We start from the raw sequence: 25,391 nt of genomic DNA, 5'->3' as shown, positions 1-25,391 counted from the left end.
AGTTTGAGACACTCATGCAAGACAGTATCAAAAGGCTTACTAAAGTCAAGATATACCGCATCTACCGTTTCCCCCCCCCCCCCCAAACAAGGCTTGTTGCTTTGTTAAAAAAGCTATTAGGTTGGTTTGACACTATTTGTTCTTGATAAATCCATGCTGTTACTTATCTTATAGGTGTTAGTCAACGATCAGTTTGCAATCCGATTCCAGTCCTGACTATCCTTTTCCAGTCCTCTGGAATCTCACCCATCTTCCATGACCCCTCCTTATGCTCCTTGCTCAGAGGTCATATGCAAGGTATTACCCTATCCAGAGCACTTTACTGCCCCTACTTCCAGTTTCTCAGTAACTAGACTCAATTTTGTGCTGTTACCTTACAGAACTTGAATCTACCAAACCCGTAGGTTAGGTATGGAAGTACTCCATCTCCTTTCAGCACAGATTAGGGAGAGATAGTGATAGAATGGGTAACAACTTATAGATTTGACAAACTGATTGTCGATAGGGGAAGAACAGCATAAATCAAGTAAAAAACTCCTGTACCTTTATAAACTCCGAGCCTTCTACTAATTAGGGGCAGGAAGGGCTATAAAGTGAAATCCACAAGCCTGAAGACATTTCTAGTTTAAACTAGGGCATCAGATACTGTGCAGTTTGAGAGATTAGTGAAGAGCCTCAGCCATTCATAGAAATGAAACATGAATCATTTATATGTTTTCACTGATAGTTGGAAAATTTAAGACATTCAGAGCCCTCTCACCATGGGTGCAAGTGGCATTGCTCACACATCCATTCTCCCACAAGTATAAGAAAGGTAATGCTGGGCAGATCTCTCTCATGGTTAGAGGTCTCCCTCTTTAGAACATCCCTCACACAACATTACATCCCTGAAGTGATTCTTGTTATAGCTATGCAACCCCCAACCCTCCCTCTGTTTTCATGGTATTACCAGACTGTAAAGGAGATGAGATCCTGAGTGGCTTAGTAAAACCTGCTAGATAGCCTTTGTCACCCCCATATTAAGCATAAGCACCAATCAATCAAGTCCCAGTGCATCCATTAACATTGCACACTACTTTATCAGCAAGTAGAGGAGAACAGCTATGTGAACACCATGATACTCCCAGAGAAGGTTGCTTCAAGTATTGGCTGGGTAAGCGAGCATGCTGCAAAAACATAAAATTACTCCCACTAACCCTCTAGGGAATTCCTTCTTCATGACTCAATTCCCCCAAGAGACCTATATCTGGGGCAAAACTGCTCTAGTGCTTACCCTTGCATGAGGATATTTAAAGCTCTGTTGTATGGACAGTGGAATGCACCCCAACTGCATGCAGGTAGCAGATTCCCTGGATATAGGATTCAGAGAGGTGTAGTTACAGATCATAAAAAACATTCTTTTGTATCAACTAAAGTAGCACCAGATGATTATTAAAAATGCCCCATTAAAATGCTATAGAGCAAGAGTCATTCATGGAAGCCCTTAACTGTCACTGGTGCTTGGAACCATATGTAGTTGTCCCAGGCAGAGGTCACTCCCTGCTGAGTGGATGGATTTGTACTGCTGTTTCCACCACAGGACAAGTTGACCGTCAGCTTCCTCCCACGTGCTGGCACTTTATAGTTGAGCTTGGGTCGGAACCAGTCAATGCCACAGTCACGGTGCCCCTGGACCATGACAATGGTGCCCATGACAGGGACAGCCTGTAGCTCACTGAAGACATCTGCAAGGAAGAGTGAGTGGAAAAGCTTACGAACACAGGATGGTGTTTGCAGGCTCTCCTCAGCATTGCCCACAGAGATGCCCTCCAAGTTGATTTCATAGAGCTCCTTGGGGCTCATGGCATTTCCTCCAAGTAGAATAAGGACCCGAGGGACCAATGTCAGGTTGAACATTGCTTCCAAGTGCAAGAACACTCCCTCCAGCTCCATTAGCAACTGCTGGCACTTCCTGCTGCTCCCTAGGTCTGGGGGATGTGGCTTCTTCTTAATTGCATCTCCATCCTGCCAAGCAAAAAATTGGTACATTCTGAATTAGGCGAGCGGTGGTGCATTTGACTGCGTTTAGCACCTTGAACAACCAGACCTGACACAGGAAGCACAGAGATTTTTTCTAAAAAACAAACAAACAAAAAAAACAGTTTAAGACTGAAAAAAGGAATCATCCTGGTGTCTTAACAACCAACTTGGAACAATTTCAATACTAGTGTTTCCTGGATTTAAGGTCAGTAGAAATAAAGGTATTAGAATGGATGTAACAGAACTAGAAACGTGTGAGCTTTCAGAGCATGTCATGGCTCAATGTGTCACAGTTCAGTCAACATTCACCCCACTCTGTAGGGGTGTGTCTGGATTTTCTTAGCAGGCAGATTTTCAAGTTGTCTTAACTACAGACCTTGGAGTACAGCAGAACAATACTCCTGTGGAAATTCTGTGCAAAAAAAGTTAATTCTGCACACAATATTTTCAAATTCTGCAAAATTCTGCATATTTTATTTGTCAAAACAATATAACCACACCAGTTTCAATTATTTTTGGTCATTTCAAAATACCTGTCAGCAGGTATGTCTAACAATACAAACAAAGATTCAGAAAATGTTTCTTGACAAATAGATTCTTTACTAGGCATATTAATACAGAACTGAATAATAATTCATTTAAACTACAATATAGACCCATATTTCCCACACCCCCCAGAAGCAGTGCAAAGGCTGGGGAGAGTCAGGGGTAAGGGAGAGGGAAGTAATTGCTGGAAAGAAGCCTGGCTGTGGGTGGGAAAACTATGCAACAGGTTTGGGGGGGGGGGAGGGGACTGTTAGGGAGCTTCCCCCATGCAGACCCTGGCTGACACCTAGCCTCTCCCATTCAGTTAGGCACATCTGCCCATTCCCATGGGTCTCTGCACACCCACTCCTCCCATCCCCCTACAGCCCTGCACCCTGTCCCTACATACTCAGCCACCCCTTCCCCCTGTAGCTCTACACCTCCCTCTCCTATCCCCACGTGTCTGTGTCCTCACTCAGCCACCCCCATTTTCCCCTGTAGCTCTGCATCAGCACTCCCATTCAGCCCCTGCCCCAATCTGTCCTCCCCCACTGCCCTCATCTGATTTCCCCCCCCAGTAGCCCCACACTGTCTCCCGACCTGGCCCTACAGGTACTGCAAAGAAAGCTCTGCAGGCTCTCTTTCTGGCTGGCTGGGAGCAGCAGCCACGTACTATCGCCACAGGGGCCTCAGGTGGGCAAAAGGCAGAACTGCAGCAACTTTTCGGCAGAAGCTTTTTTCTGTGCAAAAAATTAAAAATATGCATGACTCATTAATCCATAGAATCATAGAATATCAGGGTTGAAAGGGACCTCAGGAAGTCATCTAGTCCAACAAAATAACACAGCATTCCCCCAGGAGTAGAACAGCCAGAGAGGTGAAGTAGTTTTGTCCTTACCAAATGTCAGGTTTCAGAGTAACAGCTGTGTTAGTCTGTACTCGCAAAAAGAAAAGGAGTACTTGTGGCACCTTAGAGACTAACCAATTTATTGGAGCATGAGCTTTCGTGAGCTACAGCTCACTTCATCGGATGCTCAAATAAATTGGTTAGTCTCTAAGGTGCCACAAGTACTCCTTTTCTTCTTACCAAATGTATTCTCTTTAGGATATTGTATCCCCAGGAATCACATTAAATATAATGCAGTGTTTAAGACAAAACCTACAGTGCATGTAACCTGAAATACAGAAGGATATCTTGACAGAAACTACAAATCAAGACAGCTAATAGATTAGACATGCAATTCTTGGAAAAGGCTGACTTGCCTTAGGAGACCGTGCCACTTCATTCAGTGAGAAAGAAGATGAGCCTCCTAGTCTTTATTCAAATTTTTCTTGCACACTAAACACACTCTCTATAGGTCTAAGAGAAAGATTAGCAATGCAGGATTTAGCCAATCTGATGAGTTGTTTTAAAATACATAATCTCTCTACCACATGCAAGTTTCTATCATTAATAACCTATTTCAAATACATGGGGCATAACATCCCTGGCAGACCTCCCCTTCCCCCCTGTCCTGAGGAGTCTGGTCTATCTTAGTTGTGCAAAGTTGCGTGGTCAGGCACTCTCCCATATCCCAACTCCCTTTGGTTCCAAAAGATACCGTTCCAGCCAAGCCACTTTCTGCAACCAGTGACTGCTGCCCCTGAACCAACCAGAAAGCTTACTACTTTGATCTGTAGCTGCTCTCTCCCGAGTCAGGGCGGAGCATTCTACCTCTGCAGGGAGCAGCTAGAATTCCTGCCTGGCCTTGCAGAGGCGGCTGCTATTTGCGGAACCTGCCGGGAACTGCCTCCAGCCCGCCTTGGCCCCCGGTAAAGTCACTGTCGTGCAGGGGGATGGAAGCGCAGCTCTCAGCAGGCCCCCGCAGAGCGTGATTTGCTGCGCAGGCGGAGAAATGAAGCCGATTTCCTGGAGCGGGAGGAGACGGCCAGCCGCCAGCTCGGGATAACAGCGTCTCACGCCGCACAGTGCGGAGCGCACCTGGCAGCCGAGGGCAGCGCAGACTGGTCGCCAGGGGCGCGGATCTGGGGCTGCGCCAATTATCGCCCCAGCCGGCTCTCGCTAGCCGAGGCTGGTTGGCCCCGGGGAGGCCCAGACTTACCTGCGGCTGGCGGGGCAGCGCCCTCCTGCAGAAGTAGGCGAGCTGCTCGTAGGGCAGGGGCAGCTGGTGCCGCTGGTACAGCACGTGCTTGAGGAGCTCGCAGGCGAAGTGGCAGCAGCCCTGCTGGGTCACCGGGCCGGGGAACGCCACCGAGACGGAGCGGCAGCCCGGGGCGCGGCCGGCCGGGCCCTGCGGGCAGTGAAACGCCGCCGCGCTGCTGCCGCCCCGTCCCGCGGCGAGCTCCGGGGTCACCGTCGGGGCCTCCACGGGCTCGGTCGGGAGCAGGTCAGCTGCGGGGAGAGGGGAGAGGTCACCCGGCTGCGGCGCGTACGCACGGACTGGGGGTGGGAGCCCGGAACCCGCCCCTCACCTCACCTGCCCGCTCCTGACGGCCCGGCCCCGCCATTTTCTGCCTCGAGCTCGGCCGCGTCCCGGCCCCGATTTGAATGGCCGCCGCCGCGGGGCACCATGGGAGCCTCGCGTCCGCTCTGCTTCCGGTCCCGGCGGGCCTGACTCCCCCCCCTCCCCACCGGAGCCATCTTTGTTTAGGGCACAGTGGAGTCGCGCTCCGCCCCGTCCCCTTCCCAAGGGAGAGAAGCTGCGCCTGCGCCGCTGAGAGGCGGGGCCCGGGAGGCCATGGCGTGTGTGCTGGGGAGGGGGATCTTGTCTCCGCCGCTTCCCCCCCATCCTCGGCATAGTGGAGCTGGGCCTCAGGCAGCGATTGGGTGCGTGGCAGGGAGGGGGGAGAATCTAGTGCTCGGGACGGGGCCTGGGTATGACGCACTGGGCATGGTAGCCTAGGGTGACCAGATGTCCCGATTTTGGGGGCTTTTTCTTATATAGGCTCCTATTACCCCCCACCCCCTGTTCCTGTTTTTCACATTTGCTGTCTGGTCACCCTATAGCACCCAGACACCACAGGGCCAGGGCTCCCCTCCCTGCTGCACCACCCAGGCTCCTGGCCTGTCTGTTGCCCTGAAAGCCCCCCATAGTTGTGCTCTATCGCTCCTGACTAACTGGGCCATGCTCAGCCACCCATCGCCCATCTGCCTGCCCTTTCCACAAGCCCTCCTGCCCTGGGCATGAACAGCCTCCCGCTCCGCTCCCTAAAGCCCTTGCGCCCTCTCCTCCACCAATGCAGCGTTGTCAACTGCTGCAATTTTTCGCCAACTTTGAAAGGCCTCAAGGACAAAAATACTGAATCATTTATTTGAGTTATAAATTACTTTCTTGGAGTGAAATGGGGGCAGTTTTATGCAGAGTCCTACAGCTGCCCAATCCCTGGCTCTTTGCTGCTACCTGGTGGCCTTTAAATGAGGAGCCACTCAGGCACACAGGCAACTGGACCAAATTGACCTCTCCGGTTAGGAGAGGCCACGTGGCACTTGTGCCATTGGGAACAAAGAAAGAATTCTGCAGCAAAGCAGGTCTTCTTGTTGACACTGGGATGTATCCAGCTGGGTGAAGAGGCAGCCAATGGGGAAGCAGGGGCAGCATATGAACTTGGAAAGAGCTCACATGAGTGAGAGGTGGCCTCTGCACAATGTTGTCAACCTTTTTTGAAAAGGGAAAAATTTGGGCTTTTTGAAGCAAACTCGTGTTTGGTGATATTTAGGCTACTTTTTGCATGTGATCAGTGAAAACTCAAGCTTTGTGAAAAGGAGTACTTGTGGCACCTTAGAGACTAACCAATTTATTTGAGCATGAGCTTTCGTGAGCTACAGCTCACTTCATCGGATGCATACCGTGGAAACTGCAGCAGGCTTTATATACACACAGAGAATATGAAACAATACCTCCTCCCACCCCACTGTCCTGCTGGTAATAGCTTATCTAAAGTGGGGTGGGAGGAGGTATTGTTTCATATTCTCTGTGTGTATATAAAGTCTGCTGCAGTTTCCACGGTATGCATCCGATGAAGTGAGCTGTAGCTCACGAAAGCTCATGCTCAAATAAATTGGTTAGTCTCTAAGGTGCCACAAGTACTCCTTTTCTTTTTGCGAATACAGACTAACACAGCTGTTACTCTGAAACCTGTCAAGCTTTGTGGTTGGCATTCAGCTACAGAGTGACATTCACCAGAGAACAGCACTGTTTCTGCACAGTTCAAGCGTATCATCTGTTGTGAGTGACACTGACACAAAAAAATGTGATATTTAACCACCATGATGATAATATTCCAGCCATAATTAATGTATTACCAGTACCATCATTACCATAATTAATTATAACAATGGGATTTATACAAAAGGCAATGAAAGGGAGATCAAAAGGTTCTCTCAGCACAGTGAGGAGAAGTGATTTTGCCAAGTGCTGGGACTAGAACTCAGGAATCCTGACTACTTAGCTTGTGGCTTAACGACATAATCAGCCTTGCATGTCTAGTCTGACTGTCTTTTTTATAGGAGTCTACAGGTGAGCTAAAAACACCCTGGGGAAAAGCAAGGGGTTGAATTAAATGTGCTCCATATAAACTGGGTCTTCCCTTGCATTTCTGTACACCACAGTATCTAGGCATATAGACTTATTCTGACACTTTTTAACTTGGCTATGATAACAAACTGAATTTGGTGGCTATGACAACAAACTGAATTTGGCCACCATCATGCCACAAGGTAAAGGCTGGGTTCTGGTGTCCTTCTAGTGACCTCTCACCAAGAACAGGAAGGGGTGTCAGCTGCAACATCTTTTTTTAAGACCTGTATCAGTGGAACAGGCCCACTGGGTGTGGGCCAAGGACAGTACTCTTTCCTCAGACTATTGATGATACCAAGTTGGGGGAAGTGGGGATATATCATAACATAACACACCATTTCCCCTTCTTTAATTTCCATGTCCAGCTGGTTTGCTATAGGCAACATTGTCTAGTGATTAGTGCAGGCGAGGGACTGAGACTCAGAGCTCCTGGATTCTACTCCCCACTCTACTACAAGTTCACTGCATGACTGTGGCCAAGACACTTATTATTTTTATCATTTATATTACAGTAGAACCTAAAGAACCTAATCAGGATCAGACTCCATTATTTTAAGCACTGTACAAACAGACCTGGTTTACATTAGAAAAATTAGGACCCATAACCACCAGATGGGAGTAGTGCTCCTTGTTGTTTTTGTTTTTGCTGATACAGAGTAACAAACTACCACTCTGAAACCTGCTCTGAAGCTGTTATCTTTTCTCAGCTTGCTGTAGTGGGTGATGCAATTTGTTACCGATAGGAGGTCAGTCCTGGAGGAGGCGGTGCCAGGAAGCACTGAGAGGGTGTGGCTACAGCTAGTTGTGTTTGAAAACAAAACATCCCTGATTCCTCATTGGCTGCAAATTTAAAAATCAAAATAGGGAAAAAAAAGGAGTCCCAATTCTATATTCTACATGCATGATGGGATCTGTAGTTCCATGGCTTCTGCATGTTCTTGTGTGTGTAATATGCTTAGTGTGGGGGTGTAATGTACTGTATTTAGATTACACTAGTACCATGTCCTTTCATAGCACCTTTCATCAAAGAATTTGAAAGTGCTTTACAAACATTAATTAATGAAACCTCACTAGAGGCAAAGTGATTTGGCAAAACTATACAGTCAATCATTTGGGGGGAGCTGGCAGTATGACCTAGGAGTTTCCCAGTCCAAAATTCTTGCTTTAATTGCTAGACCATAGTCTTAACATGTGTCACAGTATGTTTGATATGAATATATTATATCGTTTTGTCTTTATAGATATTTAGGCGCCAAATTTCTAATCTGCCGGGGGTGCTTCCCAGCTGGCTCAGCCCCCACTCCATCCCTTCCCCCAAGGCCGTACCCCCACCCTGCTTCTCCCCACCCCCACTCTGCTCCCACCCTGCCTCTTCTTGCCCCTCCTCTTCCTCGCCCAGTTCCACCACCTCCCCCGAGCGCACTGCACCCTCGCTTCTCCCCCCTGGAAAAAAGCGGCCTCTTGATAGTTTCTTGGATTGCTAATGTACTATACAGTTGAGGCTCCTACAGCTCTCTTCTATGCTATATAAGGCCACAGTAGCCAGAGGATGCTAGGGGTCTTATGTACATACCCAGCACCATACACACAAGCACTGTACACTAGATGTAAATCTGTAGATTTCAGAAATCGGATCTTACTATGTTGGTGCCCAAACTTTGCCCAACCATGAAGCTGCATGAGCAGCTTGCTGGGACTTGCTTGACATAGAATGATGTCAATCACAGCTATAATACAGAGGAGCAGCCCATGGAGGCAATGGGCCTCAGCATCAAATGTTCCATCTCATTCCCTTGAAAGTGTGTTAAGTCGTTTGGGAAAGGTGCAGAGCACAGGTGATGCCATTCTGCCTCCCTTCCAGTGCCCCAATTCCTTTCATGAAAGACAAAGAGGCTTGTTCTTAAAAAAGCAAACACAAGAAATGAGCCTGGTCTGAAACCATCACAAAATGGTAAGATAGCAGAGAACCAGCAAGCAAGCAGCCACTCAGTGAACTGGAAAACCACAACTCCCAGGAGCCTCTGCTCAGCAGATCCATAAGGAAAGGACGTTTTGGCCTTAGTGCATGCTGGGAGCTGTAGTCCTTTCGAAGTAGAGGCCACAGACGGTTTTTGTTTAGCGCAGTGGACCCTGGGAGCTGGGACTGCTGCGCCCGTGGTCCTTTGCGAGGAGGCCCCCAGAGGGAGAGAGGCGTGGCGAGCGCGATGTATGCTGGGATTGCTATGCGGCGCGGTGCATGCTGGGGGTTGTAGTCAAGGGCAGCTGCCCGCACTCGGTTTCCCGTGGCGCCCCGCGGCTGTTTCTGACGCCAGAGGCTGGAGGCAGCTGGAAGGGCTGGAGGCAGCTGGAAGGGCTGGAGCCGGGGGGGGCGGCGGCTGCCGGGGCAGGGAGGCTGGGACGCGCCGGGCCGGGATGGACTCGCGGGTGTCGGAGCTGTTCGGGGGCTGCTGCCGGCCCGTGGGGGGCGGCGGGGCGCTGCGCGGCCGCGGGGGGGCGGGGGCCGGCGGGGGCTCCAGGGGGAAGAAGAAGAGCGGGAGGAACCGGGGCGGCAAGGCCAACAACCCGCCCTACCTGCCGCCGGAGGTGAGCGCGGGCCAGGGCAGGCGGGGGGCGGGGGAGGGGAATGGGGGCCGTTGGGCTGGGGGTAACTTTCGTCTCGTTGATTAGCATTTGCTCCGTGGCGATGGGCAGCGCCGAGTGCTGTCATTATTGTGACGCGATTCCCCTGGCTGGGGGCGTTAATGGGGCTAGAGGGTCCTTGTCGCTGTGCATTGGTGTGGGTTGTGTTAGCGGGGCCGGGGGGTTGTGGAATTGTGGGGGGGTTGATCTGTGTGTGCAGCTGTCTTGTGTCCTGGAGCCCAGAAAGGCCTCATCTCAATTCCAGTGCCCCTAGGCTGGCGATAAAAGTTTTGGAGGTGGGGATGCAGTCTCTGCTGTCCTATCAGGCTTCTCAAAGCCCCCTTGGCAGAGAATTCCGGTGCCTGCCTCTGCTCACGCTATAGCTTGCCAAGCCGCTCGAGAGTGAAACTCGTATGGTTCTCGTTTACTTCAGGCTTTCCAGGAGAAGTAGGGGAAAACCGAATAAAGCTCTAGTCATTTTTCACTTTTTTGAAGCTCTGAGTTGTGACCGAGTCACTGGAACTGGCTGTCTGCCTCGGTTATACCCAGTTCACATTTGGAAGTGCCTTTGCAACTGTAAAGGCTAGGAAAAACTTTAATTGATAGGTTAGTTTCTGTGTAAATTGGTGGCTTCGCTCCCTGCCAGGCAATGCTTCCAAAAGTCACAGGCAAGTGAAATTTTCAGGCCTTGATGATGTAAGGCAGTGACAACAAGATAATATATGTGCTGGATGCAGGAGAGCTGAGGCTTGGAAAGGTTATGGAGGAGGGCTTTTCATCGGGTAAGAGAAAATGATGGTCAGCTGGGGATCCTAGCAGAGGAATTCCTGCCCCTCTTTGTGTGTGACTAGTTTCTTGCTGTCTCTTCCTGTCTCTTCACTAGCCCCCACCCTTGTAGGTGTGGAAAAGCATAATAGGTTTTCATGATTATTAACTAGATTGGAAGCAGTTCCTGAGGGTGGATCCTGTTCAGTCAACTGAGGAGAATGCGTTGATGTGTATCTGCTGTTAAGGCACTAGAATATTAGGCTATGTCTACACTATGCAGCTTTTAGTGACGGGGCTGTGTTGCCACAGCTGTGTTGCTAAAAGGCGCATAGTGTAGTCGCTGTCTGTAGACAAAAAACTTCCACACCCAATGAGCGCTGTTAGCTTTGTCCGTAGGAGAGCGCTCCTGCCGACAACGCGCTGTTCATACCAGCGCTTTTCGTCAGCAAAAATTTTGTCTTTCAGAGGGGGTGTCAACACCTCTGAAAGACACAACTTTTGTCATTCCATTGCCAGTGTAGACGTAGCCTTAGTGTAGCTTGGGTGGTTAATGAGGCCACATTAAATCCTTTTTCCCACCCTGGCCGCATCCTGAGTGTGTTTAGCACATTTTGCCTTCTCTGCCTTTTACTCTGATTAATGAATACTGGCAGCTTGGCCTCTTGTGGAGGGAGACACTTGGGCAGTCCCTCTGTAGAGCTCTGATGTGGCAGTGCTACTCTCTTGTGCTGCCAGTCCCACAGAGGTACTTAAACACCATTGGTGTTTAGTGAGCTGGCATTAGTGGGGCACAGTCTGCTTGTCTAGCATGCCATTTGAGTGCACTTTGCAGTCTGATAGCTACAGCCTTGGGAATAGGTTCTGCCGGACAGCTCAGCACGCAGTCCAAGATGCCCAGTTCCCTTCCATTGCTGAGATTTGATCTGCCATGTTCTATGGAAACACATTCTCAGCTGGCCCAGTGACACCCCAACTCCTCTTGGACTGCTAATTTGAGTTAGCAAATATTTGCTGAGTTTGGGATTCCACCCTGTAGAGGGTCCAGACCAAACCCTGGGTAAAGTGAGAGGTGGTTCCAAAGCAGATGGTGCCATGTCTGATGGGGTTTTCCTGCTGCATTGTGAAAATGAGTCTGGTAAGTGGCCATCTTAGTTGCTGGAGCTCAGACAATTCCCAATGGCCTGGGGCTGATGGATACCACTGCTTGAGGAGCATGAGGTTTGCCATAGACCATTGGTAGTCTGGCCCTGTGTTTCATCACAGGATATTTACACCATCCTCAAAAACATCAGGGTGCCAAGTCCCAAGTGAGAGGTGCGGGACAAGTACTTCTGTCCAAGGCAGGATGCTTTGCTTTGGGGGATGAGGAACAGAGATGCTAGAACAGGTTAATCCCTACTGAGTCCCAAATAGTCCATCCTTAGGGACAGGATTGTTCCCTGCAGTGACCTGGCTGTTGTGCCTTTCAGCTGTAGGAGGGACAGTCCTCTAAGGCTTCAGTATCTCTTCCTTCCTGTCCCCAGACACCCTGCCTGCACCACTGTCCAGCAAGTCTAGACTTGTCACTGTCCTTGTACCTCTTGCACTAGACTAGAGTCTCAGTTGCTATGAGACAGGCACAAAACCCTTGTTCAGAGGACAATGCAGATACTGATGCAGTATCCAGAGCTGAAAGGCTAATGGGTGGGAGAGATTGGCAGATGGGACCCTCTTACCAGTGCCCCTATCTTGCTAAGAAGCTCCAACTTTAAGAGTAGAGTTACTTCTTTGGCCCTTTGCCACCATAAGCCGTTTATTTTGGTTAGGGGCTGAGTTAGAATGCAGGGCGGGGGCTTTACTTTCCCTTGCTGGGCAGATCCACGTGCTGGGAGAGGGAGCTGTATATTTCCAGAGAAGCCAGCTGGCAGGGCAGTTGTAGTTCAGGAAGAGCTGAAATCCAAGCAGGTCAGTTTTCACACTGCTGTCAATCTGGTTTACTGCTCTTTCCACTGGAGTTCCTGGCTCCCTGCAGGACCCAGTCCTGTCTCTGTAACCTGTAGACTGAGATCAGTGGGGGATCCAGTTTAGTATTGGACATGTCTTCTCTCTGGGGGCTGAATCCTGCCTTGGCTGGAACGGAATTGATGAGCTAATACATCTTTTCATTTCTGCCTACAATGATCTGGCCTCCTGAGGAAACCCTTCTGTGCCCAGGGAAGCTCCTGGCTCATATTTCTCGGGAGCTGTCAGACCAGTGAGTGGTTTGTTTTACCACAAGTTGATCAATAGCACTTGCTTGCTCATGGCTGTGAGGAGCATCTCTCACTGGGGGGCAGCCATGCATGCTTATGAGAGAGGAACAGTTAGCAGTAGGTGCAGTCACTGTCAAGAAAGGTGGGAGTCTCTGATAGGCCAGCTCAATGCTGGATCAGTTGTCTGGTTCTCTTGTATTGAATGCAGATTTAAGAGCAGTATAATGCTGTTAGGGTTGGAGGTCCCTAGATGGCTTAGGCTTGGGTTTAGGAGTAAAGAGCTTTTTACTCCATGTCACCAGTTCCAGTATAGATCAGGGGAGGATGAGCTGGGTGGTTTGAGATTGGGGAGAGGGATATGGAACCTTTTGCCGCAGGTTACCAGACCCAAGACAGGCCCAGCTTGCTAGCAAGTAATAAAGCTGTTCCCATAAGACTTTTAATGGACTCTGTGTAACATAAAGTGGGGTGGCGTGTTCCAGACCAGTGGTTCTCAACGAGGAGTACATGTCTCTCTGGGGGTATGCGGAGGTCTTCCAGGGGGTACATCAACGCATCTAGATATTTGTCTAGTTTTACAACAGGCTACAGAAAAAGCACCAGTGAAGTCAGTACAAAGTAAAATTTCATACAGACATTTCAATGACTTGTTTATACTGTTCTGTATACTATACACTGAAATGTAAGTGCAATGGTTATATTCCAACTGATTTATTTTATAACAAAATGCTAACAATGAAAAAGTAAGACATTTTTCAGTAATAGTGTGCTGGGACACTTGTAATTTGATGTCTGATTTTGTAAGCAAGTAGTTTTTAAGTGAGGTGAAACTTGGGGTATGCAAGACAAATCAGCCTCCTGAAAGGAGTACGGTAGTTTGGAAAAGTTGAGAGCCACTGTCTCGGACCACTTCCTAGGAGGACACGCAATCACTGGTAACCTCAGCAGAGGCACAAGGAGTTGACTGGGCCATGGAGAATGAACTCTCCTCACACCCCTACATAGAGTGACTCCAGGGCAGGGTTGGGAGGTAAATGAAGAGGCTTGTGCGTTCCACTGCCCGGGCTGTGCCTATTGTGGACGTAGAGGTCTTTTAACTGGGCACTTCCTTTTGCTAGCACTAAAAAGATTGTCCATTCCCAGTACGACCCCTTAATTTTGGCCTCCCAGCATTCATACTAGAGTGTCCCAGCTGCTTTGTAGCGCAAACAGCAGCAACGTGCACGTGGTAGTTTCCAGTACGGCGTGGGACTGCAGCTCTGGCAGGGAGGCTATATCTTAGCATGTATGTTGAATTCTCTGCAGTTTCTTTCTCCTTACGAAGCTGGCAGCAGCAGCTGATTATCCATGTGTCATTCCAGACCACCCGGAATGGTGTGTGGGCTCCATGGTGTTAGGGAAGTCATGTGGGGTGGGCAAGGGCGTTTGGGAAAAGTGCCTGGGGTGGTGAGGTGGTTGCTAACCCATGTCTCATTTGGTTCTTTAACCAGGCAGAAGATGGGAACATAGAATACAAGGTGAGTCCTCAGGGGATTGCAAAGGGGGATCCTCTTCCCGACCAGTTACCCTGTAACCTCGGGTCCAAGGGGATGAATTGAGCAAAGCGGGTGTATGGGGGACATGCCCGGGGGATACTCAAAAGGGAACCATCCTAGCCTTGCCCTTGGGAGGGTGGGCCTGAGGTAGGGCACTATTCATCTCACTTTGGGTTCTCTGAACCTGGTGGGAGAAACTGGATGCTAGAGAATGTGCAGTGCAGAATCCCTTTGGACCGTACTCTGGAGGGGCGTTTTGTGTCCCATGTGCTGACCAGTGTAGAGGTCACTCTGCCCTGTAAAGTCCATCTTTTCATCCCCCTCTCTCTTTTCTTAAAGACCCAGAGCTACAGGTGCCATTTATGTCCTTTCCAGTTGTATTTTGGGGCAGTCCTGCCGTTCTCACTCAGACCAGAGCACAAATGGTTTGGGCCCTATGGCACAGGCTCCCTAATCCAGTGCTTCCCTCATACCAGCCAGTTTTCAGGTGCCATCTGCAAGATACAGGAATGTTCTGCTACAGAAGTTCTTGTCTCTCTTGTAACCTTCTCTCTCCTGTCCCACTGGCTCCTCTGCAGGTGTTAACTCGGAGTGTGTTTCCCAGAGGTGGGTCTGCTGAGGGGGCCATTGCTCCATGGCAGAGGGTTAGGGAGTCACTGCCCCAGGGAGATGGGATTCTCTCTGCCCCCAGGCAGCAATTGTAACCGCTCCCTCCCTCGAGCAGCTGAAGCTGGTGAACCCCTCGCAGTATCGCTTTGAGCACCTGGTGACACAGATGAAGTGGCGCCTGCAGGAAGGCCGGGGTGAGGCTGTCTACCAGATTGGCGTGGAGGACAATGGGCTACTGGTGGGCCTGTCAGAGGAAGAAATGCGTGCCTCCCTCAAGACATTGCGCCGGATGGCTGAAAAGTACGTTTCTGAGGATCTCTAACCTCTGCTGGGCCAGAGAAACCCAGCTCTGCCCCATTCTCCCCGCAACCCCCAAAAGGGTCTTGGTGGCTCTTTCTTCTTCCTCCCCTCCTCTGAAAGGCCTGTAGATCAAGGAAACATGTCTCCTATCCAAGAGCCTAGGACCTTGTCCAGTTCACACTCAGAGAGGCCCCAGGCCAGGGAAACCAGCGTTGCCAAGGCTTTGGGGTTTTTGCTATTAGAAAAATAGCAAAACTGTCTGAAGGTCTGAGGCTTCTGTCCTGCTGCTCTCAGAGCCTCCAGCCTGCCCTGCAGTTTCAGTCCTGTTCCTAGGTCCCTTATGGTGCTCCGGCCAGGTGATGCCCTGGATAAGGGGCCAGTCATGTACTAGCTCACCCCAGGCTATTCCCTCTTGCCCCCTTTGCAGGGTCGGAGCTGACATCACCATCCTGCGGGAGCGCGAGGTAGATTATGACAGTGATGTTCCAAGAAAGATAACAGAGGTTCTTGTCCGGAAGGTCCCTGATAACCAGCAGGTAGGGAGCCCTTGGCTGGGTTGCTCTCCTTGACCTGGGAGCCCTGTGGTACTGGAGACTCCCAGACTCCATTCAAGAGGTTTCCCTTTGGGATGAGATGGGAACCCTTCCCCCTGGAACCACTTCACATTATAACAGTTCACAGGGCACACGCTAAAGAGCTACCAAAAGGGGGCTGAGCCTTTCACCCCCGGGTACCAGCTGCAACTTACCCCAGACAAGGGAGGCTGGCTGGGCCAGGGAATGGGATATGAAACCTTTCACCTCCGCAGCACCAATTCTAATCCAGCCCAGTGTGGAGACTGGGGAATGATCTGGCATCTGTATTGCAGTAAGTGTGTAGATGACCTTTTTGTGATGTCATAGACTTGGCATGGTGGAGTCATAAACCCTAGTCTACAATATCGTGGGATGGTCAGAATCTAAAAAGAAGTGCTGCATAGCGATCCCTGCCTTTCTCAGCCCATTCTGGAGGGAACATGTGGGGCATGTCGGCTGACATGGGGTGAGCACGTGCCACCCATACCTGTGGGGTTCTTGTCCGTGCATCAGGTGCAGGTTGCCCCGTGGTTTCTCTGCTCTGACTCTTTTTTTCCTTTAGTTCCTAGACCTGCGAGTGGCTGTGCTGGGGAATGTGGATTCAGGGAAGTCAACGCTGCTGGGTGTCCTAACCCAGGGTGAGCTGGATAATGGGCGGGGCAGAGCCCGCCTCAATCTCTTCCGGCACCTCCATGAGATCCAGTCAGGGAGAACATCCAGCATCAGCTTTGAGATCCTTGGCTTCAATAGCAAAGGAGAGGTATGGAGCGTGAGTGCTATCGCAGCAGTGCGGAGAGAGACGCCCAACTCCCTATGAGGAGTGGGAGGAACATGACTGCCCTCCTGTCTCTGTGCCGCCCCTCACTGCGGTGGGCGGAGCAGGACTGACTCAACAGCAACAAAGGAGTTCTGTGCCCCCTACTGCTGCAGCAGAGAGCCTAGGAGTGATCAAGTTGTAATTAGAGGTGGTAGGAGAAGGTGCTGCTTGTCCAGTTGGAACAGGCATCTGTTCTGGTGTCCTGCTTCTTGCCTCCAGATTAGTGGTGTACAGGGTTGACATTACAGTATAGCCACAGCAGCCTGCATAGTCAGGCCTAGTCCCTTTCCAGGTGCAGAGTCTCAAGCCCTCTGGCACTTGTTTCTGTTCAGATGGAGTTGGTATGGTTGGGGTTGTCTCTTCTTCCCTCTGCCTCCTCCTTTGCATACCCCATACCTCAGTCTCTGGTTCCTTGTCTTCTCTAGGTGGTGAACTATAGTGACTCACGGACGGCAGAAGAGATCTGTGAGAGCTCCTCCAAGATGATCACCTTCATTGATCTGGCTGGCCACCACAAGTACTTGAAAACCACCATATTCGGCCTCACCAGCTACTGCCCAGACTTTGCCATGCTGGTGGTGAGTGCCAACACCGGCATTGGTAAGTGCACTATGAGCCAGCCTTGGGAAAAGCACAGAGGGTCTGGCAGGATGCTTTAGGGGCACTTGAAGAGTGGTAGTTGCTGGCTAATGGGTGATTGTAGTTGGAAAAAATGATACTGATTCCAATTCCCTCCTGACTCTCTGTAGTCCAGTGCACCTGTGGGTGCTGCAGATGAGCTGGGAACTTGGCTGCCTCATACACCATTGGTACCTGAGCTCTGATTTTATTGCTGAGGGTTGTGACCAGGGCAGGAAAGTTTTGGGTAGCATTTGAGGGCATTCTGAGCATGTCAGGGAAAAATCACCTTGATATATTAGTGGTGTATATTGGATCCCAAAGCATCTTAAAGGAAGTAAACTAGAACCTTCCCCTGTCCATTTGGACAGCCACTTTTCTGACTAATCCATTAGCTTCTGGAGAGAAACTCCTGGGTCCTAATGGAGCAGAAGCAGGTGCCTTGACCCAGAAAAACTTTGATCTGTCTTTCTGGAATGATGGTTAAAGAGCTGTGCCCCCTTGCCTTTGCCTGAGATGCTGAGCAGGTGAAGTGACACAGTTCCATCCTCATCTGTTTGATGGGCCCATGGGGCACTTCTTGGGCAGGGAGATGCTGGCATCCTGTGAGCAGGTGGCTTTGGTGCCCATGCTCCTTTTAGCTGAGCTCTCCCTTGTTTCTTGTAGCAGGTACCACGCGGGAGCACCTGGGCCTGGCCATGGCCCTCAAGGTTCCCTTCTTCATTGTCGTCAGCAAAGTGGACTTGTGTTCCAAAGCCACCGGGGAACGGACAGTGAAGCAGCTGGAGCGGATCCTGAAGCAGCCGGGCTGCAACAAGCTGCCCCTGCTAGTGAACTCGGACGATGACGCTGTCACGGCAGCACAGCAGTTTGCACAGTCTCCCAAGTAAGGGACCTTAATCTCTTCTGAAAGGAGCAGAGGGAGTCAGCTGAGTTTAGTCTGTTGGGATTTTACCAGCTCCGCTCACACAGGGGAGGAGACTACATCTGTAGGAGGCATTAGCTGTCTCCTCCCCAGATTTCACTCCTTCAGTTCCTCCACACATGGCCCCCTCTCCCAGGCCTTTTCAGTGGCTGAAAGTGGGGTGAATGTGTTCCTTGCTTACCCTAGAGACATAGCTCCAGTGAGGAAGCCTGGATTGGCTGGGTGCAGATGGCCCGGGCCAAGCTCTGGAGAGGCTTTCATAGTGCTGTCTCCGCTAGATCCCTTTTAGCTCATGTATTCTCCTCTTGGGGGCCAATTCCTTGCAGTACTTTCCCCAAGGTGGGCTCTGCAGCTGTGTTGTGGCCCCCAGCTCATTCCTTTCTCTGTGTGTTTGGCAGCATCACCCCGATCTTCACACTATCCAGTGTTTCTGGAGAGAACCTGGATCTCTTAAAAGTTTTCCTCAACATCCTTCCCCCTCTGACCAACAGCAAAGAGCAGGAGGAGCTGATGCAGCAACTTACAGAGTTCCAGGTACATACAGGCATTGGACTGATGTTCTTATACTGCACCCATTACCATGGCAGCTGAGCACCTACCTGAGAGCAAGCTGCACTGCAGTCCCCTGTATCTGGGGCAGTGGTTCTCAATTTATTTATCATTGTGGGCCAAATATGCGGCCCACAAAGTGTTACCTGGGCCACAGGTTGAGAAGCACCGTGCCCCCCACCTAAACCCCCACACAAACCCCTATGCTCAGGGCCCTCTGCCCAGAGATCCCTCCACAAAGTGGGGCCAGGAGCGGAGAGCTGGGTGGGGGGAAGGGACCCTGGACCCTGCTGTGTGGGGATCCCCAACCCCCGCCATGTGGGGCCAGGAGGCAGACGGCTGCCCGGAGCCCGCAGCCTTTAGCACACAGCTGACCTGGGGTGAGGGGAGGTAATGTGCTGAGCCACTGGAGTAATGAGGAGGATGAGAAATTAGAAGTGGTGCTGGTCCCCTCTATATTCCATGTGCTGCTTCTGAAAGGGCCTGCCAGGTATCTGAGTGTCCAGCTTAGTGCAAGCCAAGAGATGTGCTGGGCACATCTCTGAATAATGAGCTCTTGGGTGTCTACTTCACTCTGAGACTCTTTAAAATGGGAAACAGTTGGAGCAGGGAACAGGTCTGCTATAGGCCCCTGGGCGTCTGTGGTGGGTGGATGGTGGCTCATTCCAGTTCTGAAGTGCTGCTCTCCCAGTTGCATGGTGAGTCTAAAGAGCTTACTCTTGTTGCCCTGCTGCAGGTGGATGAAATCTATACTGTGCCTGAAGTGGGGACTGTTGTGGGAGGAACTCTGTCCAGGTGAGCGCTGCTCTGTGCACAGTGACTTGGATGGGCTCAGGGGGATTAGGGTTTGGAGGGGAGAACATGGGCTGAGCACTGACAGATCTCCCAGGGGATTTAATTCATCGTGTACGGGCTGGGCAGTAAAGTGGAAGCTGCCTGTAAGTGGGGATGGGGGTGAACATGGAGGCTGAATTTACGCTTCGCCTGGGTAGGACGGGGAGCAGGATAGGGGGAATCTCAGCCCAGAGGACAGGCTGTCTCCAGAGCAGGGCTCTAGTGTGTTGGTGGGAACCCTGAGCAGCTGCTTTGCCTCTGACAGGGCTGTGGTTGGAGCCTGGGTGGCCTCCTGAGGGTTGTGTCTTTCACTGGACTTTCAGAAGTCCTTCATCAAGAAGCAGGTGGGTAGTTTGGGAGGAGAGACAGCAAATCAGCAGTCTTAGGTCTGCTCAGGGCAATGCTTGCTCCATTGGCCCCAGTAGGAGTGTGGGACAGCTTTAGCAGTTGGTCAGTATTCCAGGGCTAGTCGAGTGCACCCAGTCTCTCGGGGATCCCAGGCAGCACCAGACCTGCAGCAGGTCACCTCTGTGCTGCCTCTATTGGAACAGACAGAATGGAAGAGCTGAGTTGCCTGTGTCTAAGTCAAACCCCTTGGAATCTCAGAGGGCTGCATTAGCTGATAGTCCTGGGAATCCTGACTTCCTTCTGCTGGGCACCTGAGTTAGTTGGTCAGACACTGGGGAGGGAGAGTCCAGACAGACTCATTTCCAGTGGGATTCAAAGAGGCTATCCAGGTTAATCTCATTGGATGTCTTTCCCTGTGTCTCTGGTTAAACTCTGTCCTGCTCTTGTGCCCCCGGCAGTGGAATCTGCAGGGAGGGGGAGAGCCTTGTGGTCGGCCCCACTGATGATGGCAAGTTCCTCCAGCTGAAGGTGTGCAGCATCCAGCGGAACCGCTCTGCGTGCCGTGTGCTTCGGGCAGGACAGGCTGCCACGCTGGCCCTTGGGCCCTTCGACCGCTCCCTGCTGCGTAAGGTGAGTTGTGCTCCCATCTCCAGGGCGCTGCAGCTGGGCTCCTCACCTTGACAGCATCCTGAGCAGGCAAGGAGGAGGCTATTGTGCTTCCTCTGAGATTCCTATTCAAGGGGAGGGAGTTTAAAAACATGAAACAAGGCACATCCCCAATAGAAACCTCACCCCACTCCTGTCCTATTGCCAGATTCTGGTTCAAATGGTGGGGTAGTTGGCCTCCAGGCTAGAGATGGATGCATGGAGCTTTAAGTAGGGTTCAGAAGATGGGTTGGGGGAAATTGTAGGGGAAAGTTCATGGGGTTCAGCAGCAGCAAGGGGGCTGTTCCTGATGGTCTGGGTTTTGAGCTTGAAGTGTTGTGCAGGGCATGGTGATGGTGAGCCCAGAGATGAACCCCACCATCTGCTCAGTATTTGAAGCCGAGATCGTGCTGCTCTTCCATGCCACGACTTTCCGAAAGGGATTCCAGGTGACTGTGCACGTGGGGAATGTGCGGCAGACGGCCATCGTAGAGAAGATCCATGGAAAGGTGAGATTCTCACCAGCGGGGGTGTTCTGGCAGTGTCCCAGAGCCCTGCATGCTCTGGCTTGTTAGGTTTCCTTGGACTTCTCCCCTCCCCTCTGTTAGGAAGTCTCACTTCGCTCCTTCCTGCTAATGCCATGGCACTTTCCTCTCCTCCCAGGAAGCTGCCTTTGTCCTCTGGCCTGCTAGTATCACTGGGGAACTTCAACAAGGCAGGGCAGAGGAGTAACCCCCTGGTCTCCAGACCTCTTTGCTGCAAGTCAGAGTTCCTTTGCCACAGTGCCCTGACTAGTGGGAGGGCCTCAAGCTGTGGCGCCTTAAATGGTGGGTTCTGGGAGAGACTCGGGATATCTTGTTAGCATTCTTCCTCCCCTCTCTGCCTTGGACTTCCCAGTGCCCCTGGATATGGAGGCAAAGGGCTGGGTGGGCATGCTCCTGTTTGTGATGGACAGCCCTCTCCTCTCCCTCAGGACAAGCTGAGGACAGGGGAGAAGGCTGTTGTTCGTTTCCGGTTCATCAAACATCCTGAGTACTTAAAGATTGGCGCCAAGCTGCTGTTCCGTGAAGGAGTCACCAAAGGTATCGGGCATGTCACCGACCTCCAAGCTATCACCACTGAAGAGAATGGCGTGGAGGAGACCCTGGGGAATGGGCGTTTGACCTTCTGACTCCCACTAGATCTGTGAGATCTCCAGACACCAGCAATGGAGGAGAGAGTTGTGGGGAGTTGTGAAGGGCAGGACGTGATTGGAACTTCTGCTGTCCGGTTCTAGCATGGGCTTCTCCTCTCCACACTGTGAGGGTGGAGCCCAGGAGAGCTCCCTGTGTTCAGTACCCCCCACGGGGAAAGTTAAGCGTGTTGTCTCCATCGTCTGCTGCTTTCATTATCCTGCCCTCCTCCACAATAGACCAGAGGCAGCCTTAGTCTGGGCAGGCGAGTCCTGGCTTTGTTTACAGTACTTTGGTGGGAAGTTGTTGGCTGGTACAAAGCAAAGCTCCTGAGGTGCTGAGCAGCGGTGAAGGGATGCTGCCACCGCTGTTACAGGGTCAGTTCCATTGCAGCTCTCTGAGCATTGGGCCTGACCTGTACTGTGTGCGCCCCTGTCTTCCAGTCTCAGGCTTTTCCCTCCAGGGCAGAGACCTTTGGGACAGCATAGGAAGCCCAGCCACCCAGAGTGCAGAGACTTGGTTAAACTCAGGTTCACAAACAATAGGAACCTGAGAAAAGTTCAGGACCCTTGTAGCCCTTTTAATCTTGGTTGATTTTAATCCCACGTGGGCCCCCCTTCTGTGTTCAGTGGCTCCTGCTTGGCTGTCCCAGCTGTACCCCAAACCAGTGCAAACAGGGATCTCTTCCATGGACTAGCCCTTGCAAGATTGTGATTTAAGCCCCATGCCCATCCTAGTGCTCATGTCTTGTGGTGGCTGGGGCTGCCCCCACACATCCCAGTGCAATCAGCCTCCTCGAGAACCTGCATGAAGCCAGGGTCTCTGCCTCTAGCCTTCTGCTCGCTGCAGCAGCTGAGCATCCTGCTGGCCCAAGCAGGAGGCCATTTTTGGGGAACAGAGCTGGGCCCACAGCTGGGCTTGTATCTGCTTGTCTGCTTCAACTAAGCGCCCCTGTGGGAAGTCTCCTTCACTGAGTTAGTGGCAGTGCTTTGTGATGGATTTCCCTGCTGCAGCCCAGCTTGCTCCTCGGGGACCTGCCTTAACTCTCGAGGAGAGGCAGAGGGGGCTGCCGTACTGGCCCAGGAGGACGTTTACTGTTGGATGCCATCTGACAAAGCTATTGTAAGGATTTTTTGTTTGTTTGTTTTTTGCTCTCATTCTACTTAAGGGAAACTTCCTTTCTTGTCTCTGCCACTGAGGTTTCAGTGCCTAGGAGAGCTGGTGGGAGCCAGCACAGCCAGAGGCTCGGTAGGTGTGTGAAGACATGGAACACTTGCTGCCATGTTTCCCCAGCTGTGCCTTCAGGTACCAAGTGCTGAGCATTGCCCTGTGCAGCTGCTGATGAGGGTCAGCCCGGTGCAGCTGGGAACAGGGGGGCTGGGGAGGGTTATGTAGTGGGGGCTGCATAGCTGTCAGAAGGCTTTTGATTTCACTGGTGACTGTTGAATAGAGCTGGACGTGCACGGCTGCCTGAGCCAAGGTGTGGTGTCTGGACAGGGAGGGGGCTCTGCTCCAAATGTTGCCAATAATCCCCAGGCTGTGCTGCCTCCTACTCAGGGTCTCATACCGGGGCTACTGGCATGGGCAGTGCACACAAGACTGAGCTTCTCACAGCAGCTCTCCCTGCCACAGGCCCTGCCCTTGCTGTCTGGAGGAGCCTTGCGGGGCGGGGGCAGGGGATTCCTGCCTGCAAGCTGTTCAAGTGCACCAAGCTGATCAGTGGGGAGAGGAGGAGAGTTGTTCCTCCCCTGTGAAGGGTTATGAGGAAGCTCCTGTGCTTTCTCCCACTGTGTTCTGTGCTGGAATCCTGGCTTAGACTGGGACCTGTAGGGCAAGCCTGTCATGCAATTGCTGTTAATAGCAGCATTGTCAAGGAAGGTACTGAAGAGTTGCCTCCTTAAATTCTTGGGGGATAGGATCCCTCCTCCACCTGACGGGGACTTGAACCCTCGACCCTCAGATTAAAAGTCTGATGCGCTACCAACTGAGCTAGCCATGAGGAGGCACTGCCTCTTCCCTGGGGGAGGTAATGTATTCACTCTGCTGGTAGTACCTTGCACACTTCGTGCTGGGGGAGGCTCGGTCTGTCTTTTCTCCCTTTCAGTCCCCTTGCACATGACTGCTTTGCTGGCTCAGCTAGTCTGAAAGGGGGACCCTTCCCATTCCAGCCCTGGCACTTAGCGCTGAGTTCCATTACAGTGTGTGCCCCTCATATGCTCCTGCAGGGAGAACAGAGTCCCAGTGAGCACTCCCCTCTCTTGTTATTGTGTAAATACAAATAATGGTGCCCTGGAAGGGTGAGTGTCTCCTGCTGTTTGCAGTGACCTTGGGGTAACCTTCAGCACTGCCACATACTCAAGCTGCTGCTCCCTTCCCTGGAAGAGCTGACAGGGGCTGAGCACCTTCCCTCTCTCCCCCCACCCTCCCTTTCTGTGGCGTGACTGTTCTCAGTGCCATGCTTGCCATGCTCCCTGTTCTTGTCTTGGATTCTCTAATGCAGAGGGATGGCTTCCATTTCCTTGGCATCTATATATAATGTACAGAATAAAGATGTTTTATTGAGACAGAACCTTGGCTGAATTGTGAAGGGGGATGGTTGAGCAGAGCCCTCTAGCCTCTCCCCTACCAGCCCTCCCCAGCCACTGCCTTTTCAGTTGTTTACCAGAGGGTAGTAATCTGTGCTGGGGCCTGTAAGGACTGCGTATATCACGGGTTACAAGCATCCACTGGCTGCTTAGCTGAGCCTGCCCGACTGTGAGGCTAAGGTAGCTGACAGCCACATTGCCCTGAGCACAGTTCTTATTGCAGTGGGTGGAGCTAGATGTGTCTTATGTGTGGCAGAAGCCACAAATTCCTGCTACCCTGGAGTCTGTTTAAAGGGAGACACGATGTGACCTTCACTGGTGCTTGACACAGCTCATGTTAATTTAAAAGCAGTATGTAACTGCGGGGGGAGGGGAATTGAGTGCAGCCTGTCATCTTTAATTTGGATGGATAATATCAATGTTTGTTTAAGCATTTTTTATTTTTATTTATCTAAATTTTGCAATGGGGGCTCAGACTAATTATTTTATGACAGTAGATGTTGAGATTCAAAAAGCTAAAGCTTTATAAACAAACTGTCAACTTGTCAAAATACACAGAGTAACTAGCCATAGTTTGAAATAAGTTCTCAAGCAGCATTTTCCTTTCTTTGCCTGTCTACGCTTTGATTATCAATGGAATATTTTCTCAGCAGTCGGGATGCATACAGTGAAATGGATGTTTGACATTTACTGCTTCAAAAATCTAGTCCTTCCACACCCATACAGAGGAGACTAACAAAACTGGAAATGCTCCAGTGTTTCTCCTTGAAGGGATTGAAGTGCAGGAGCAATTCTTGCAGCGTGCATCACTGAAGGTGACCTGCTGGACCTGTCTCCTCCCTTCCTTATCCTGACCAACACCTCAGTGGATCCCAGCTGGATGCATCTTCTCTTACTCAGCCTGTTTTCTATTTTATGGCCTAGGCCACCACCTGAGTCAGTTTCATTTCTTGATTGCCCTGCAGGAACTAGCTGTTGTGACAGCAGCGTGATGCAATCCTACCAAACAGGTTGTAATGTCTATTCAGGGGAGGGTGAAAACCCATCATTTCTTTCTAAAGTGGAGGCCTAACATTAGTGGGAGGGTCATTTTAATTCTGTCCCTCCCAAATGACTAAGGGCAGCACTGGGAAGCAGAAT

At 51.1% G+C, this 25,391-nt stretch overlaps 2 protein-coding genes across 2 annotated transcripts; one reads left to right on the top strand and one right to left on the bottom strand.

Moving 5' to 3' along the window:
* Nucleotides 1-686: 686 nt before the first annotated feature.
* MAD2L1BP (MAD2L1 binding protein) lies at nt 687-5,136 on the bottom strand. Its single transcript, XM_084624858.1, has 3 exons — nt 5,022-5,136; nt 4,647-4,936; nt 687-2,004 (listed from the first exon to the last, which is right to left on the bottom strand). Exons 1-3 carry the CDS (start codon nt 5,050-5,052, stop codon nt 1,468-1,470), a joined length of 858 nt encoding a protein of 285 aa, XP_084480984.1. The 5' UTR covers nt 5,053-5,136; the 3' UTR covers nt 687-1,467.
* Nucleotides 5,137-9,533: 4,397 nt separating this feature from the next.
* GTPBP2 (GTP binding protein 2) lies at nt 9,534-24,726 on the top strand (the record flags this gene model as incomplete). Its single annotated transcript, XM_084624158.1, has 12 exons — nt 9,534-9,704; nt 14,230-14,256; nt 14,999-15,183; nt 15,611-15,719; nt 16,321-16,518; nt 17,001-17,175; nt 17,860-18,079; nt 18,517-18,652; nt 19,404-19,462; nt 20,308-20,479; nt 20,839-21,003; nt 21,468-24,726. 12 exons carry the CDS (start codon nt 9,534-9,536, stop codon nt 21,663-21,665), a joined length of 1,815 nt encoding a protein of 604 aa, XP_084480284.1. The 3' UTR covers nt 21,666-24,726.
* Between the last annotated feature and the right edge of the window lie 665 nt (nt 24,727-25,391).

Source organism: Lepidochelys olivacea, assembly GCF_965140295.1.
Source record: "Lepidochelys olivacea isolate rLepOli2 genome assembly, chromosome: 3".
In the NCBI taxonomy this organism is placed as follows: Eukaryota; Metazoa; Chordata; order Testudines; family Cheloniidae; genus Lepidochelys; species Lepidochelys olivacea.
The sequence above is the reverse complement of the archived record's forward strand: the minus strand, read 5'-3'. Positions and strand labels throughout refer to the sequence as shown.

Excerpts from the sequence above, each read along its gene's own strand:
- MAD2L1BP (XM_084624858.1), bottom strand. The coding sequence starts at position 5,052 with ATGGCGGGGCCGGGCCGTCAGGAGCGGGCAG. Across the intron at positions 4,937-5,021 it reads GGGCCGTCAGGAGCGGGCAG|CTGACCTGCTCCCGACCGAG; the intron begins GTGAGGTGAGGG and ends CTCTCCCCGCAG. Across the intron at positions 2,005-4,646 it reads CGCTGCCCCGCCAGCCGCAG|GATGGAGATGCAATTAAGAA; the intron begins GTAAGTCTGGGC and ends TTTGCTTGGCAG.